Genomic DNA, 15,229 nt, shown 5'->3' with positions numbered 1-15,229 from the left:
CTTAACTTTTCAAACCTATGTGGGATTGGGAATATTATGTCTAAACCAATTAGTACAAATACATTTCAGTTTTAAACTAGAATAGTGTGTCCAAGCATAAATAAACTAAAAAATCTTACAGATGGCAGAGACTGTGCACTTTTGTGTGTAACAAATGAGAGTATGTTGTAGATGTCCTTTTGCACACAGCCAACTAACAGCAGTACATGATAATAGTTGTGTAATTATGTTGATTGGTCCCAGACATAGTGGATTTATAGTGATTCATATGCTAGACAGAGAATTCTCCAGCAGTGTATGTATGAGCTGTGCACAGTTAAGAGTTGAATAAAAAAACAGGAGACGCAGAGGGGTGTGGCTACAGAGGTGACGAGAGGGAGTGGTAATATGAGAAGGAGGGATCACAAACAAAATGGAACAGAAGACACGAAGGAGTGAGATGTCTTTGCGTGAAACGGTAGCTCTTGTCCTCCCTGGACGTGGCTTGTCATTGGCCCAGCCGAACCACCCTTGTGTAAAGGAAGTATCACCAGGGAAACTTTGTCCCACTGCCTTTGTGCATGTTTTTTTTCTCCATGCCAGGGTTATTTTTAAATTAACATTGCGCTTCCTTCTCGGACCAAAAACTACAAGAGACACCATCCCGCACCATACAGGATTTTTTTTTTGCCCCTCTGGGTTCACAATTGGCAAATCAAGAAAAAATAATGTTCTCCCCTTCTCCACTCCCACAGTTACATTGCAAGCTCTTTGCAAAAATGGGCGATGATCGACCTTTTGTGTGCAGCGCTCCTGGCTGTGGACAGGTAAGTCTGCCTTTTTATTTCTGTGTGTATGTTTATTGTGTTCAAACTATACATATATAAAGATATTGGGAAGGTTGCATGCGATCTTGTGAGACACTGCTGTCTCCTTGAGCAGTGACTCACTGAAAGTTTGTCTGAGTAGTCAGAGCCCAGCTACTGTTTTAACCTGTCACTTTCAAAACAGTGCGCGTGCAAACACAGGTTTGAGCCGCAGCCATGATTTAACCGAGCGGCAAACGAACGCTCACATGCCAATGTCTTGTTGGGATGCCGCCTGATTTCACTGCCGTTACAGACTCTATGTCTGGTAGAATTGCAGGCTATTCCCAACAAGCTAGAATTATTTCTAATGTTGTGTTTAGTAGGGTGTTTTATGCTCTGTGATGGATTACCTCTCCTGGGCTCTGGAAGATAAAAGTGCATAAGTGGTTAAGAAACATTTGTGATTCATAATAAGCCCTTCACCACACTTGCAAAAATAACAGAGGCAATGTGGTATACAGGCAAAAGAATGTATTTTTCATACATAAAAAATGTATCATGTATTTTTTTTCTATGAACATTGTAAATACCCAGGGATTACTTCAAAACATTTCAATCGTCCTTTAGCATTCTTCTGTGATGTAAACATCAAGATTAATTTAGTTAAAGCAACAAAGTCACATGTGGTGCTCGGAAGCCAAAGTGACACTGAATGTCAGCATTTGGTGTGCAGCTGTGGCATTCGGACGAGCTTTGTTTGATTGTGAACTCTTGCATAAACAGATACGGCTGGCTGTCCTCATTCTGCAGTTTAGGTAACTTTAGCAATCGGTTGGATTTCCCTTCAATGCTTTATAATAATTCAACTTTGTCAAAGCTTTATGTAAGGTCTACATGAACATGTTATTTTTTATGCCTACTTTTTTGTTTTGTCCTGTATTCAACACACACATGTTTATGTTTTAACTCCCTTTTCCAGAAATTACTTTTTTCACACCTCTGAGTGGCTAAAGTGACTTGAAAGTTACCTCATAAACGTTTTGCTTTTCTATGGCTTATAGACTGAATGAAAAGTTTCAACTCCCAATTGTTGTGGATAGCGATATGTTTGTGGACCGAGGTTGAATGAATGAATATTGACTCTCAGAATTATATTTTTATCAACATTTTTATACACTTAGGAAGCAGCCCAAAACAATAGTGATTGATCAAAGTGCTTTTGACCAACCAACATTTACAATGATTGTACACCAGCTGGTGTTATGGCATTTTATGGTAACTGTCCAAAGGAAAGCAGTGACATGTTATGTTAATTTGGTATAAGCATTACCCGGGGAGTACACCTAGACTATACCATTCCATATGATAAACTGCACCCACAAATCGCTTGACAGTCTAAAGTTATTCATGACTTTATAAAACTCTCAGTTGTATGAAGTTGGGCTACTTTGTTGGGGTCATATACTGTAGACCAGGCATTGTCTATTCAACTGGCAGCCCGGGGCCAAAATTCGGCCCGGGAATAACATTATACAAGCGCCTGAGTTTAGTTCAAAACTTGGGAGATAAACATTTTTGCAGCAAATTCCTAAAAACACCACCAGAAAACATAGACCACTGGGCTCCAGTCCAAAATTGTACTTTACATAACTGAGTCTTTCCTCATGGATCCCATTTAAGCCCTCTACTTTTTGGCAGTAACATTTATTTTTTCATGTGATTTAGGTAACTAAAGTGTTGCTGTAGTTTATTTCAGATGCAGTCAGTAGTCAATTGTTCAACTTATTTGGCTGGACTAATAGTGTTACTCATGGTACCAACTTTTTTTTTACCTCTTTTTTCATACGTTGGACTATTCAACTGGTGGCCTGCAAGTTGAGTTAAAAAAACTTGTGAGAGACTTACATCTTTGCAGATCTTTAAAAACAGCAGCACGCTCCTGTAACAGTAACAAAATAAATAGACCAAATTTAAATGTTTTCAGTAGATGACGCTAGTTCTCTGGAATATACAAAATAAGAATAAAAGTGAAAAGAGAAGTCGGGCTCCCAGGTCCTAAGCTTTTTGGAAATGTGGATCCCAAAACAATTTAGTTGAATATCCCTGCTGTAGGACAAAGAAATAGCTCACTGAGTCACTCCCCATTTTAGTCTTACGAACATCTTCTCGCTACCAGCTTGAATAACATCATCTTCAGCTCAAAACCAGGTCATTTAGTTTTTTAATATTGGAACGGCGTTAATTTCAAGCTTTTATTTGCAGGAATTTTCTTTGGTTTCCATATGTTGATTAATGCAGTAAACTCAATTATAGAACATCCACCATAGGAATCCAAGCTTCACTAGGTTGACAAGAGCTACGGGCTGGGTATGGTCTATATTGTTTTTAGGACTTTTCTATTTTTGGAACAGGGAAAACTTAGTTGTCAAAAAGCAATAAATGGTTTGTACAATTAGGGGAGTGGTTATATTTCATGGTGATGCAATATTTTGTGGTGATTTGAGAGTAGAAAATTTGCACATAACTATGATTTAATCAGATGGCCATTGTACTTTAAAAGGAAACTGCACTTTTTTCTTTTAGAATTTTGCCTCTTGTTCACAATCATTATGAAAGACATAACGATGAGAGCCAACAAACCACTTACTGTACAAGGTCTGCGGTCATTTGGATGCCGACTGCTAGGATGTTCATATATACCCTTTTAGATGAAGAATGACTCATAATCCTTGCAAAGAAAGGGGGGATAGAACCAAGCGTCTTTTCGTGTCGTTCTCGCCATTTCCGGGTCTGAATTTGTGGTCAAATTGGACCAACTTTTCGAAATACGTTCTTGTCCTTTATCTTTTTTTTGTCTTTGTCGTTGTTCTTCTACCATCCAGGTGAGAGGCATGATTTATGATCTTGATTAATGTTTGACGAGCAAGGAAACGAGGAAACACCTCATCAGTCGATCATGTCAACATTGGCACGCAAGCTTGTGATCACGACGGTTTATTTGCGTTACCGCTTATAATAACAATATCACTAATACTTGGTTAATATTCAAGTCACGACATATAAATGGGGTATTGTTGACAGTTTTTGGATGATTATTTATTGGGTTTTTTTAGGCGGAATAGAGGACCTCCCATTAGCTTTGCTGTAAACTGACTTTTATTTACGTTTATTTACGAGTTAGAACGCATTAAAAATACATCCGTCGTCATGTCTTTCATAATGATTGTAAGCGATTTCCAATAAAAGTACAGTTCCCCTTTAAAAACAGTGTTTTTTGACAACCTGATATGTCAGCCCAAAACTTATGCAATAATCATGAAGAGCGGTGTAATCAATTAATGTAATATTCACTTTTTAAAGCTCCTGAGGAGGATTTGTCTATGTACCAATAGTAAACATGCCACTTGTAAATTGTAGTTACTGTGTAAGTTATGTGCTAGCCTGTTTTTAGTCCAGTACATTATTATTGTAGAAGTTAGCTCTATTACTATTAGGATTTTGCAAAACTTTACATACAGAGCAAGCGATAAACTCATTACATTTTTTTGGTGCATGGATATAGGAATGGAACTATGGATCAAGGAATTTATTTTTGCCGTCACAACAGGCTTAGGGCCAGAGACCCATCAGATGCCTACACTGTACTGTTGCCATTGTCTATGTCTAAGCAGAACTTTATAACCTCTCTTGGTTGTGCAGGTGTGCCTAATGAGAGAGACATTGAGTATATGATAAGACATTTTGTGTCTGAGTGCAGTTTTACAGCTGCCCAGCATAAGCAACAGTTGTCGACCAGGAAAGTCTGAATCATAGCTGTAATTTGTCGAGGATGTTTGACTCCTGGCTCTTCTCTAGGTTTTCCTTTCACCAGGCTAACGACGGCAACAACAGCAACAACTGACCCCCATTATATGCCGCCCAGTATTTTGTACCTCAGCAGGCGTAATCCTAGCTACCGGTATCTCCAGCACGGTGATTAGTTGTTGTATTGGCGATGCGTCCCTGTAAGGCTAAAAATAATCTCCCTGACACTTGACTGTGTTTCCACTTCACTCTCTCACAGCAGCATTCACAAATGCAACACGGCACCCTTAAAATAGGCTGCAGCCAATGGCAACTAGGCTGGTGCCAGAGTAAGATTATTACTCCTACGCCTCTGACTGATTCACCTCACCACTTCTCCAAAGAAGTGTCGCGTCCTGGATAATGCCAGTAGCTTCTGACCTCCTGACTAGTTTGACTAGAAGTAAAAGAACATTGGTCAATGGTGAAATACAATTTACAGGACATATATACATTTTACAAGGGGTTACCCTTCTCCATCCTCAAATTGTGTCAATTTGCACCAAAAGGACTTCAGTTAATTACATATTTTCCGGACTATAAACCGCACGGTTATTATACGGGTGCGTTGTGAAATTAGATGTTTACGTAGAGAAAGATTTTGTAAATGTTTATTTACAAACCTTAATTGTTTCCAAACGTTGCCTGTAATTCTGCAGTAAAACAGCTGATCAAACAAAACAGAAAAGTCATTTATGTCTTTAGTCATCGTCTATGAGATGAATAAGGTTTTCTGCTGTTTTATAAGGTTCAAGATTTTTATCAGGATTTTTCTTCCTTTACTTTGTAAACACTTCGAGTTTGAACAGTTTCTTAAAGCGTTTCATTTTAGAACATTGTTTAATTTCTTTGCTTATTTTCCATAATTTAGCTGTTAGCGGGGAAAAAATCTATATATTAACCGCAGGGTTCAAAGTTTGGGAAAAAGTAGCGGTTATAGTCTGGAAAATACGGTAAAACAAAATGGTGCATACTGTTTGATGCTGTATTGTACCTGTAGTGTTCGAATTGCAACAACAATACATTTCAGTCAATACATCAGTAACATTTGCTTTTGACTTCCAATGTAAAAGGATGTTTTAAGTTGCACACAGTGTTTGTGTATGTTTACTCATGTTAGCAGACTTTGTTTTACACGTGTTTAGAGAACAGCTGTATACTCACCAGTCAATAGCTGCAGAGGATCAAGTGACTCACACAGCCAAAGTGACTGGAAACAACTGATACATACAACCGTGATGATAAATATAGAGTAACAATTTAAACTGGAGCACTTCTTCCTTAAACAGCGGTAATCTTTTTACTGTTGCGATTGCAAAATAACACAAAGAGCCGATGCAACAAAATCCAAGAGAAAATACTGCTTTTCCTTTTTAAATTTGCATTTCTATACTCAATTATTTGTTGTATCAGCCATTTTTTCCTTTCCCTAGTAACCAGATACAGTGCATCTGGAAAGTATTCATAGCACTTCACTTTTTCCACATTATTTTATGTTACAGCCTTATTATTCCAAAATAGATCAAAATGATTTTTGTCCTTAAAATTCGTTACACAATAATACCCCGTAATGACAATGTGAAAAGTTTTTTTTAAGAGCTTTTTTTATTCACAGCCTTTGCTCAATACTTTGTTGATGCAACTTTAAGAGCAATTACGATTGAATTTTTGAATATGATGCCACAAGCTTGGCACACCTATCTATCTAAGGGCAGTTTCTCCCATTCCTCTTTGCAGCACTTCTCGAGCTCCATCAGGTTGAATGGGAAGCGTCGGTGCACAGCCATTTTCAGATCTCTCCAGAGATGTTCAATCGGATTTAAGTCTGGGCTCTTGAGTTCAAGAGTGCCCTGGAGCATGTTTTCGTCCAGGATGTGTCTGTACCAGTGACGTGCAGTCACTAGAGGCAGGTGAGGTGGGGCCTCACCTGCCATCATGGAAAGAAAAAAAATGTAAAAATAAAAATTAAATTGTTATATGTTATATATGCAAGATTATATCTATTTAAAAAAATTATTTCATAAGAAGCCAAAAAGTGCAAAAACAATAATGTTGGTGTTGGAGGAGTTGTGAATGACTGCAGGGACAAAAAAAAATGAAATTGTTATATGTATCCAGTGATTATACTATAAAGTTATTTTCCATTTAACTTCACCAGTTTTAGATTATTTTTATTCAAAATCGCTGAATTTTCACATTTGCCGTTCAAATACTGAGAAGAGACGGTGCGGTGAACAGCAGCCAGTTGAGGCACGTTACTCAGTGCCGCAACATGGATTGCGCAATGACTCGGCTAACTGCTGGCCTGCTGTGCAGTGAGACTGTATTGCTATATGAACTATATTATACATTTCCATAGTTTAGTTAGCTGAGGTATATAATGTGCAGTGTATTTTGTCAACAACTGTATGTGTGTAAAGTATTTCTTGTGCTGAGCGATCATAAAACGGCTGCAAAAGACGCACTGGCTGAGGCTCGCCTCCTGCACCCCGCCGTAGAATTGTTATATCAACTAAAGCCCACACTTAAACTTTCCACGTGCAAGATTGAATCTATTTAAAAAAATTATTTCATAGAAGCCAAAAAGTGCAAAAACAATAATGTTGGTGTTGGAGGAGTTGTGAATGACTGCAGGGACAAAAAAAAAATGAAATTGTTATATGTATCCAGTGATTATACTATAAAGTTATTTTCCATTTAACTTCATCAGTTTTAGATTATTATTATTCAAAATCGCTGAATTTTCACATTTGCCGTTCAAATACTGAGAAGAGACGGTGCGGTGAACAGCAGCCAGTTGAGGCACGTCACTCAGTGCCGCAACATGGATTGCGCAATGACTCGGCTAACTGCTGGCCTGCTGTGCAGATACACCTGCAGACTGCAGGTGTACCTAATTCACAACTCCTCCAACACGAACATTATTGTTTTTTGCACTTTTTGGCTTCTTATTAAATAACTTTTGTAACCTATTTTCATGGGCTTTCCTCTTTGTGATGTTAAGTTCCTGTTATGCGCTGTTATACAGTATATGCCTTGAGCTCTTATTTTGAAGGCGCTAAGAGCGGACATGATGTCACGTTGCGGAGGTTTTTGAAAGAATGTAAATAAAGTGGTCCTCGTGTAAACTGGAGCCTCCATGTTTGTTATTTTGTAGATTTATACAGTATAGGCGACATTTATAAACCCTCGGTTACACTTTTTTAAATAGATTCAATCTTGCACGTGGAAAGTTTAAGTGAGGGCTTTAGTTGCGGTGCATGGACTTATAATTTCTAAGTAAAGGTAAGACCATAATAACGTTTTTTTTATTAAATGTGCTTTTTTGTGTGCTACAGTTTGTATGTGTAAAGTTAAAGTTAAGTTAAAGTACCAATGATTGTCACACACACACACTAGGTGTAATGAAATTTGTCTTCTGCATTTGACCCATCCCCTTGATCACCCCCTGGGAGGTGAGGGGAGCAGTGGGCAGCAGCGGCGCCGCGCCTGGGAATCATTTTTGGTGATTTAACCCCCAATTCCAACCCTTGATGCTGAGTGCCAAGCAGGGAAGAATGCTGGTATGACCTTTTAAACATAACCCGTTAACTGCTGCCAATCAAATGGTGACTAAGATACTCTTTAGGGTTCATATGTTTGTAAATCTGACTGTGATGAAGTCAGTGCCTCACCAGCCATCAACCTCACCGCACGTCACTGGTCTGTACATTGCTGCATTTACCTTTCACTCTATCTTGGTTCCTGCCGATGAAAAACATCCCCACAGCATGATGCTGCCACCACCGTACTTCACTGTAGGGATGGTGTAGGAGCCTAAATGCTGTTTGAGTTAATTTAAGTTTTTTATGGAAGGTGCTTTATGTTTATTCAGCCAACATGGGACTATTTGCTTTATTTGCATGCTTAGAATAATCATAAGGTACACTTTATTTGTAATTATTACATTTGTCTAAATAATTTGATGACGTAACTGTTCAAATTGCATAAATGGCGGAAGGATCTGTGGGGTAGGTTGGTTTTTGGACACAAGGTATTATGGGTAATGGCAGTCAGGTGCGGGGGAATTGAGCCACACAGTTTTTTGACCTCACTCTTACTTTTTCATACTCTTACTTTTTCTAACTCTTTTTTTTTACTGTAACAAACTCGCTTTATTTTGCCATTAATTTGTTCCTACATCGTTATTGTTTTACGTTTTTGAATTATTAAGTAAACTATACAAAACGAAGAGGAGCGTCTGGAGTTTTGTTTGTTATTGCCGCAGCAAGCGGAGCAGGAGAAAGTAGAGGAGCATCAAGCTAAAGGCTTCATTAGGAATCTACAGATGGTATCGGCCTGGTGATGAGCCTTGTCTCCTCCGAACATGGCATCTGGCATTCCCACCAAGTAGTTAAATCTTTTGTATTTATTTATTTATTTATTTATTTACAGACATAATTGTATATTACAATATTGATTCTTTGTCTTGTCATACCAGAGAATTTTGTTTCTCATGGTCAGAGAGTCACAGAAGGAATGGCTTCCGTCGAACCACTCTACCATACAGGCATGATTGGTGGATTGCTGCAGAAATGGTTGTCCTCTTGTAAGGTTGTCTTTTCTCCACAGATAAATGCCGTAGCTCTAACAGAGTGACCATCAGGTTCTTGGTCACCTCCCTGACTAGAGCTCTTGTCCCCCCATTGCTCAGTTTAGATGGCCGGCCAGCTCTAGTAAAAGTCCCGGTGGTCCCAAACATCTTCCATTTACAAATGATGGAGGCCACTGCTCATTGATACCCTCAAGGCAACAAATATTTTTCTGTACACTTCCCCAGATTTTTGCCTCAATCTTGTCTCGGAGGTCTGTAGACAGTTCCTTCAACTTCATTCTTGGTTTGTGCTCTGCCATGCACTGTCAGTTTGGGACCTTACAAGTGTGTGCCTTTCCAAATCATTACCAAAAAAAAACTGAATTTACCACAGGTGGACTCCAATTAAGCTGTAGAAACATCTCAAAGATGATCAGTTGAAACAGGTTGTCCCTGAGCTCACTTTTCGGCTTCATGGCAAAGGCTGTGAATACTTATGTACAAGTGATTTCTTAGTTTTTTTTTATTGTTAATACATTTGCAAAAAAATTCTAAAGAAAACTTTTTCACATTGTCATTATATGGCATTGCGTGTCGAATGTTGGAGACAAAAGTTAATTTATTTCATTTTGGAATAAGGCTGTAACATAACAAAATGTGGAAAAAGTGAATCGCTGTGAATACATTCCGGATGCACTGCACATGACCTCATGATGATGGAGCCATTTACAACACAAGGACATTAACCTCACTGACACAGTTTACCACATAATGATTGATGCGTTGTAGGGGGCATGCAGTAGGCATCACCAAGCGATTGTCTCTGATGAGTGCAATATGATAGCTGCTTTTAGCGCTTCTGTAGCCCTAAGCAATGTCCATTTAATCTACTTACCTTTCTTCTTTTTTCTTTCTTTGTCTTGTTCCAGAGGTTTACCAATGAGGACCACTTGGCTGTACACAAACACAAGCATGAGATGACACTAAAGTTTGGACCACCTCGGACTGACTCTGTCATTATTGCAGGTATAAAAGACTATGAAACGCTGATATCCACCTAAGTAAAATTAAAAGTATGTGAATTTATTTTGGAGATTAAGAAATATTTTATTTGGTGTCCATTCCCTCTTTTCAGACCAGACACCTACTCCCACCCGCTTTCTAAAAAACTGCGAAGAGGTCGGTATATTCAATGAGCTGGCTAATTCCTTTAACCACGATGACGATGAGAAGCGAGCAAAGAACTCTGTAAGATTGTAGCTGTTTTTTATGATTTTGTTTGTCTGTCTGTATAGTAGATGCATGTCATTCAAGTCTACTGTATAGAACTGAAGGGAATGATCTGTAGAGTTTCTCTTCAAACATAAAGGGCTTGATTTTCTAAGATCCCAAGTAAGAAGTGCTAAATAGCATGTGCAAACTGTAAAATTGCGTAAACTATTAGTGGCTGTGTTACGTGTGACCTACTAAGACTGCATGTACAATTGATAATACGTGCTAAGGTAATCCTGACCACCCTATTTAAATAATTACTGCACACGCATTGCATCATATGCTACAACCTGTAGTGTTTTATATTGTTTTGGAAAATCCAGCGCACAACTATAATTTGTACCACCTTTTCTAGGCAGGATAGAAGCGCGATCTAAACAGAACCTTTTTTGGCATGCCGAAGGTGTTCTCTGGGGTTTTGTGATGGTACTTCTGGAATGTTGCAGCATCACCAAAAAAACAGCATGTTTCTAGAATTGTTTTCATAGGGATATACCATAGGAGATTATTATATGTACTTGGGCCGCACATTTAATCGAAATCGAATCGACATCAAGGTTTTAATTAGTGTGGTAAATAACCGCAAGAGGCTGAGGTATTTTTTTCCTGTCGTCACAGGCATTTGAGTGACAGCCATATTCGCCATACAGAATTGTTGAGCCTCGTGTTTGTTCGTGTCTCGCTTCAAACAGAAAGAAAGAGGTCCTACTTTGTGCATCGGTCTTAGCACCTGAGCTTGTTATTTAACAGTGGAATTAACTGAACGGAGTGACCCCTCTTTTCAGTCAGTAACAATCTTTGTCTCGGCGAAGACAAAAGCTGGGTTTCCGCGGGGCATGAAAAAGCATTAAAAGTCCTTAAATGGATTTTAATAAAATGGCATTAAAAAGCATTAAATGCGATGTCCAGAGGCATGAAAAAAAAATGTTGGAATCGTAGTACTTGGCCAATAGTCAATACGTCAATCGATCAAACAATGAATGAAAATTAACTTATTAACGTTGCGGTCATCGATAAATTGCTAAATCTGTCAGTGTGTTTCTTTTCTTCGGATCTGGCTTTAAAACTGGATACAAAATGAGGCGAGAAAACCGTTGCCTCCATAGCGGACACTCAGCTTGTTTCATACACTAGTCATTTCAGTGTTCTCCAGTTTAACACACAAGCTAACTTGGTGAGCATTAGCAACACTCATGACGTAGGCACCTCACGTGCAATGGACAACCAAGGCAATTCTAGCAGACCTCAACTCTTATTCTCTGACATTCCCACAGTAAATTAATGATAGCTCCTTCAGCTGCCTGACACATTCTACATAAATTGCTATCTACTGGACCCATTTTAAACAAGTGTTAGGTGTAAAATACAATTTAATCAAATTGATTCAGTTTATTTATAATGCATTAAAGGGCTTATTGGCATTTTTCCAAATATCATTGCATGACATGTACTTTTCTAAATTGTTTAAATCAATCATCCATTTCCAAACATACACATTCTTAGTATGATGTTCATTTATTATTCCATAAAGCCTTAACTATTTTTTATTGTACCCTGGTTTAAAAACTTACTCTCCAGTTTGTGGCTATTATATGCAGTGTTGGGTTAGTTACTGCAAACCAGTAACTAGTTACAGTTACTAGTTACTTTATTTCAAAAGTAACTCAGTTACTAACTCAGTTACTTACACCAAAAAGTAATGCGTTACTGTGAAAAGTAACTATTTAGTTACTTATTTTTTTCTCCTTTTTTTTAAGGCTCCCATTAATGCCCTTTTAGCCTTCGTTTCAGTACTGTTATTGCACTGGAGAATAATACAATGTGTTGATCAACTTGACATGCATTTGCATCACTGAACTCTGCTAAGCAATGTGGTCTACATACAACACACAAAGACAAAGATATGTTTCAAAGGGCCAATTTATTTCAGGCCACAACAAATTGACAAAACTATTTTAAATAGCTGCAACATAACATACATAAGTAACAAACCGCATAATAACAACATAGCTGTAAAGCTGGCTTCACCCAAGGAAGGCACACATGACATACACAAAGCCTAATCAGGCATATTTTTTCTCTCAAGGAATTGTGAAATAAAATCATGTATTCAGGAGATCAACACTGTAGTGAAGCCCAGAAGACTCTACACATTTCCCCAGTTTTAGTTTAGAGGAAATGAAAGATTGGCCTGGCCCACTAGCATCCCTCTTTATGTTTGTGAACTTTATAGACTATACATTTAGAGTGATAATCAAACACTCTAGAAGTCTAGAATGAAATAGTATATAAGAGAATTGACAGTGTGTACCTTCAATGATGAGCAGAGGCAGAGTTTGGAGTGTTTTCTTTAGCTCGCTTTCCATGTTTATGTACTCACTGTCCAGGTACTTGGAACATGTTTTCTGTGCCATTTGTTGTTTGATGCCGGTATCATGCTATTTAGCTGCCAGAAAACGGGTGACTCCACTGTAGAAATAGCCTGCATGTCTTCTAGCACATACGCTGCAATGGCTCTATCAATGTTGTCCTGGCTAGCAGTCCCTCCGTTAAAATCCTTAGGTGGAGGTGAAGTGGCATCGGAGTCTGTGTCTCTCTTTACTAGCTTCGTCAAAGCATGTTGCTTATGTGGCGTGGCGAAGTTGGGAGAGTGGCCGTGCCAGCAATCTGAGGGTTACTGGTTCAATCCCCACCTTCTACCATCCTAGTCACGTCCGTTGTGTCCTTGAGCAAGACACTTCAACCTTGCTCCTGATGGGTCCTGGTTAGTGCCTTGCATGGCAGCTCCCGCCATCAGTATGTGAATGTGTGTGTGGATGGGTGAATGTGGAAATAGTGTCAAAGCGCTTTGAGTTCCTGAAAAAGGTAGAAAAGCTATACAGGTATAACCCATTTACATTTATGTAGCTGTTTCAGCAGATTTGAATTGCTGTTTTGGGCAGTATTCCCGGGTGCGGTCACTGTTGCTACTCACTGCTCCCCTCACCTCCCAGGGGGTGATCAAGGGTGATGGGTCAAATGCAGAGAATAATTTCACCACACCTAGTGTGTGTGTGACAATCATTAATAAATAAATGATAAATGGGTTGTACTTGTATAGCGCTTTTCTACCTTCAAGGTACTCAAAGCGCTTTGACACTACTTCCACATTTACCCATTTACCCATTACTCATTGTCACTTTAACTTTAAGTAGATGGGATCTTTGATCCAAGACACAACTTACATTTAACTAAAATGTTATTTTCTTTGTGCTCGACAAAAGAAAAGTAGTGACAATGTTTCCATGTAACTCGACTTCTGGCTTCGCCATGATGTCTTTTTAGTTGTTACGAGAGTAGCGTGTGTGTGTGGCCCTTTAAGAAATGACAGCATGTGAGGTGAGTGACGTCAGTGAGTGACGTCAGTGAGTGAGTGGGCGAGAGAGGTGAGGGAGCGCAACAGTGGATGCGTGCAGGTGCTCTAGCTTGGTGGATGGCTGCGTGCAAGACACCAATAAAGTCACAAAATTGCAACAAACCGCCGGCCTCGTCATTCAGCCTCGAGTCCGGAGCTGTAAAGACCCACTGCCGGGTAAAGTGAAGGGTGTTAGCCCCGAAGTACATAGGCCCTGGAGGAACGTCTCCCCTGCGCTCCGCTCCTCGGTCGAGGAAAGCACGCCTTTTCTTTTCCTTGTGAGACAGAAGGACGACACTTCTTCTGTTTCTAGCCGATACTACATTAAAAAATAACGCAGTAACGCATCATGTAGTAACGGTAACTGAGTTACTGGATATAAAAAAATAACGCGTTAGATTACTAGTTACCGCCGAAACTAACACAGTAACGCGTTAGTCCCAACACTGATTATATGGCATATTTTCAGATGATATGCATTTTTACTGTATGTTTTAAAGAGATACAATTAAAAAAAAAAAAAAAAGGGTATTTTGTGTATATTATGTTGATCAACTAATTGGAATTGGAATTCTAATTCACTAGATAATAACAGTTAAACTATTCAACATTATTATTGTCAAATGCTTTCAATTGTGTGTTTACAGCTAATTTTAAGCTTTTGACTATCCATAATAACCATATGCAGTCGAACATGGGCATTACATTTTTTTAAATGGCATACAAAATGTCATTAAAAAGCATTAAGTTATCTGTAGAAACCCTGCACAGTACAGAGAGCCTTGCAACTCGCTGGTGAGAAGTGCGCAAACTAACATAAATTAGGAGGAAAAAAATTATTATTTCTTAAATTCAAATGGGCGACATAAGCCCATCTCCACAGATGAACGAGCAAAAATGCCGTTGTGATCACGTGATAGCAATAACAAAAAGACAATGCTCAAACAAATTTTTCCAACTGGTAAAAATCTATCTATTTAGATTAAATTTTTGCTTACAGAAACATGTCAATTTTATTTTTTGGTTAGGATAACAAAGTTATTTACCTTCCAATTACAGTACAATGGTGAAAAATTCTACAGTAATGACAAAAGTGTATATCCTTTAAATGGTAATTGCTTTTTTATTATTATTATACATTATGATTACATTACATTATAAACACTGTATTGTTTTAGTCAAATATATTTTCAGTGAAAGAGCATGATGTAGACAAAAGTTCTGAGTCTGTCTGCTTACAGCCAAATATTTTTGAAAATAAATTATTGCATTATATGTTGATTGACATACCCTGCCTTTCGCCCGAATGCAGCTGAGATAGGCTCCAGCACCCCCCCCCCCACCCCACCCCCGCTACCC

General features: G+C 38.6%; 1 protein-coding gene across 2 annotated transcripts in view; it reads left to right on the top strand.

The window, feature by feature from the left end:
• atf7a (activating transcription factor 7a) overlaps nucleotides 1-15,229 on the top strand; it is a 50,796-nt gene that overhangs the window by 22,264 nt on the left and 13,303 nt on the right. For both annotated transcript variants that reach the window (XM_061987025.2, XM_061987017.2), the window contains exons 2-4: nucleotides 735-806; nucleotides 10,134-10,230; nucleotides 10,340-10,452. In XM_061987025.2, coding sequence (XP_061843009.1) covers nucleotides 735-806; nucleotides 10,134-10,230; nucleotides 10,340-10,452 — 282 coding nt within the window. The remainder of the gene's footprint in view (nucleotides 1-734; nucleotides 807-10,133; nucleotides 10,231-10,339; nucleotides 10,453-15,229) is intronic.

Source organism: Nerophis lumbriciformis, linkage group LG01, assembly GCF_033978685.3.
Source record: "Nerophis lumbriciformis linkage group LG01, RoL_Nlum_v2.1, whole genome shotgun sequence".
Classification (NCBI taxonomy): domain Eukaryota; kingdom Metazoa; phylum Chordata; class Actinopteri; order Syngnathiformes; family Syngnathidae; genus Nerophis; species Nerophis lumbriciformis.
This window is presented reverse-complemented; position numbering and strand designations above follow the sequence as displayed.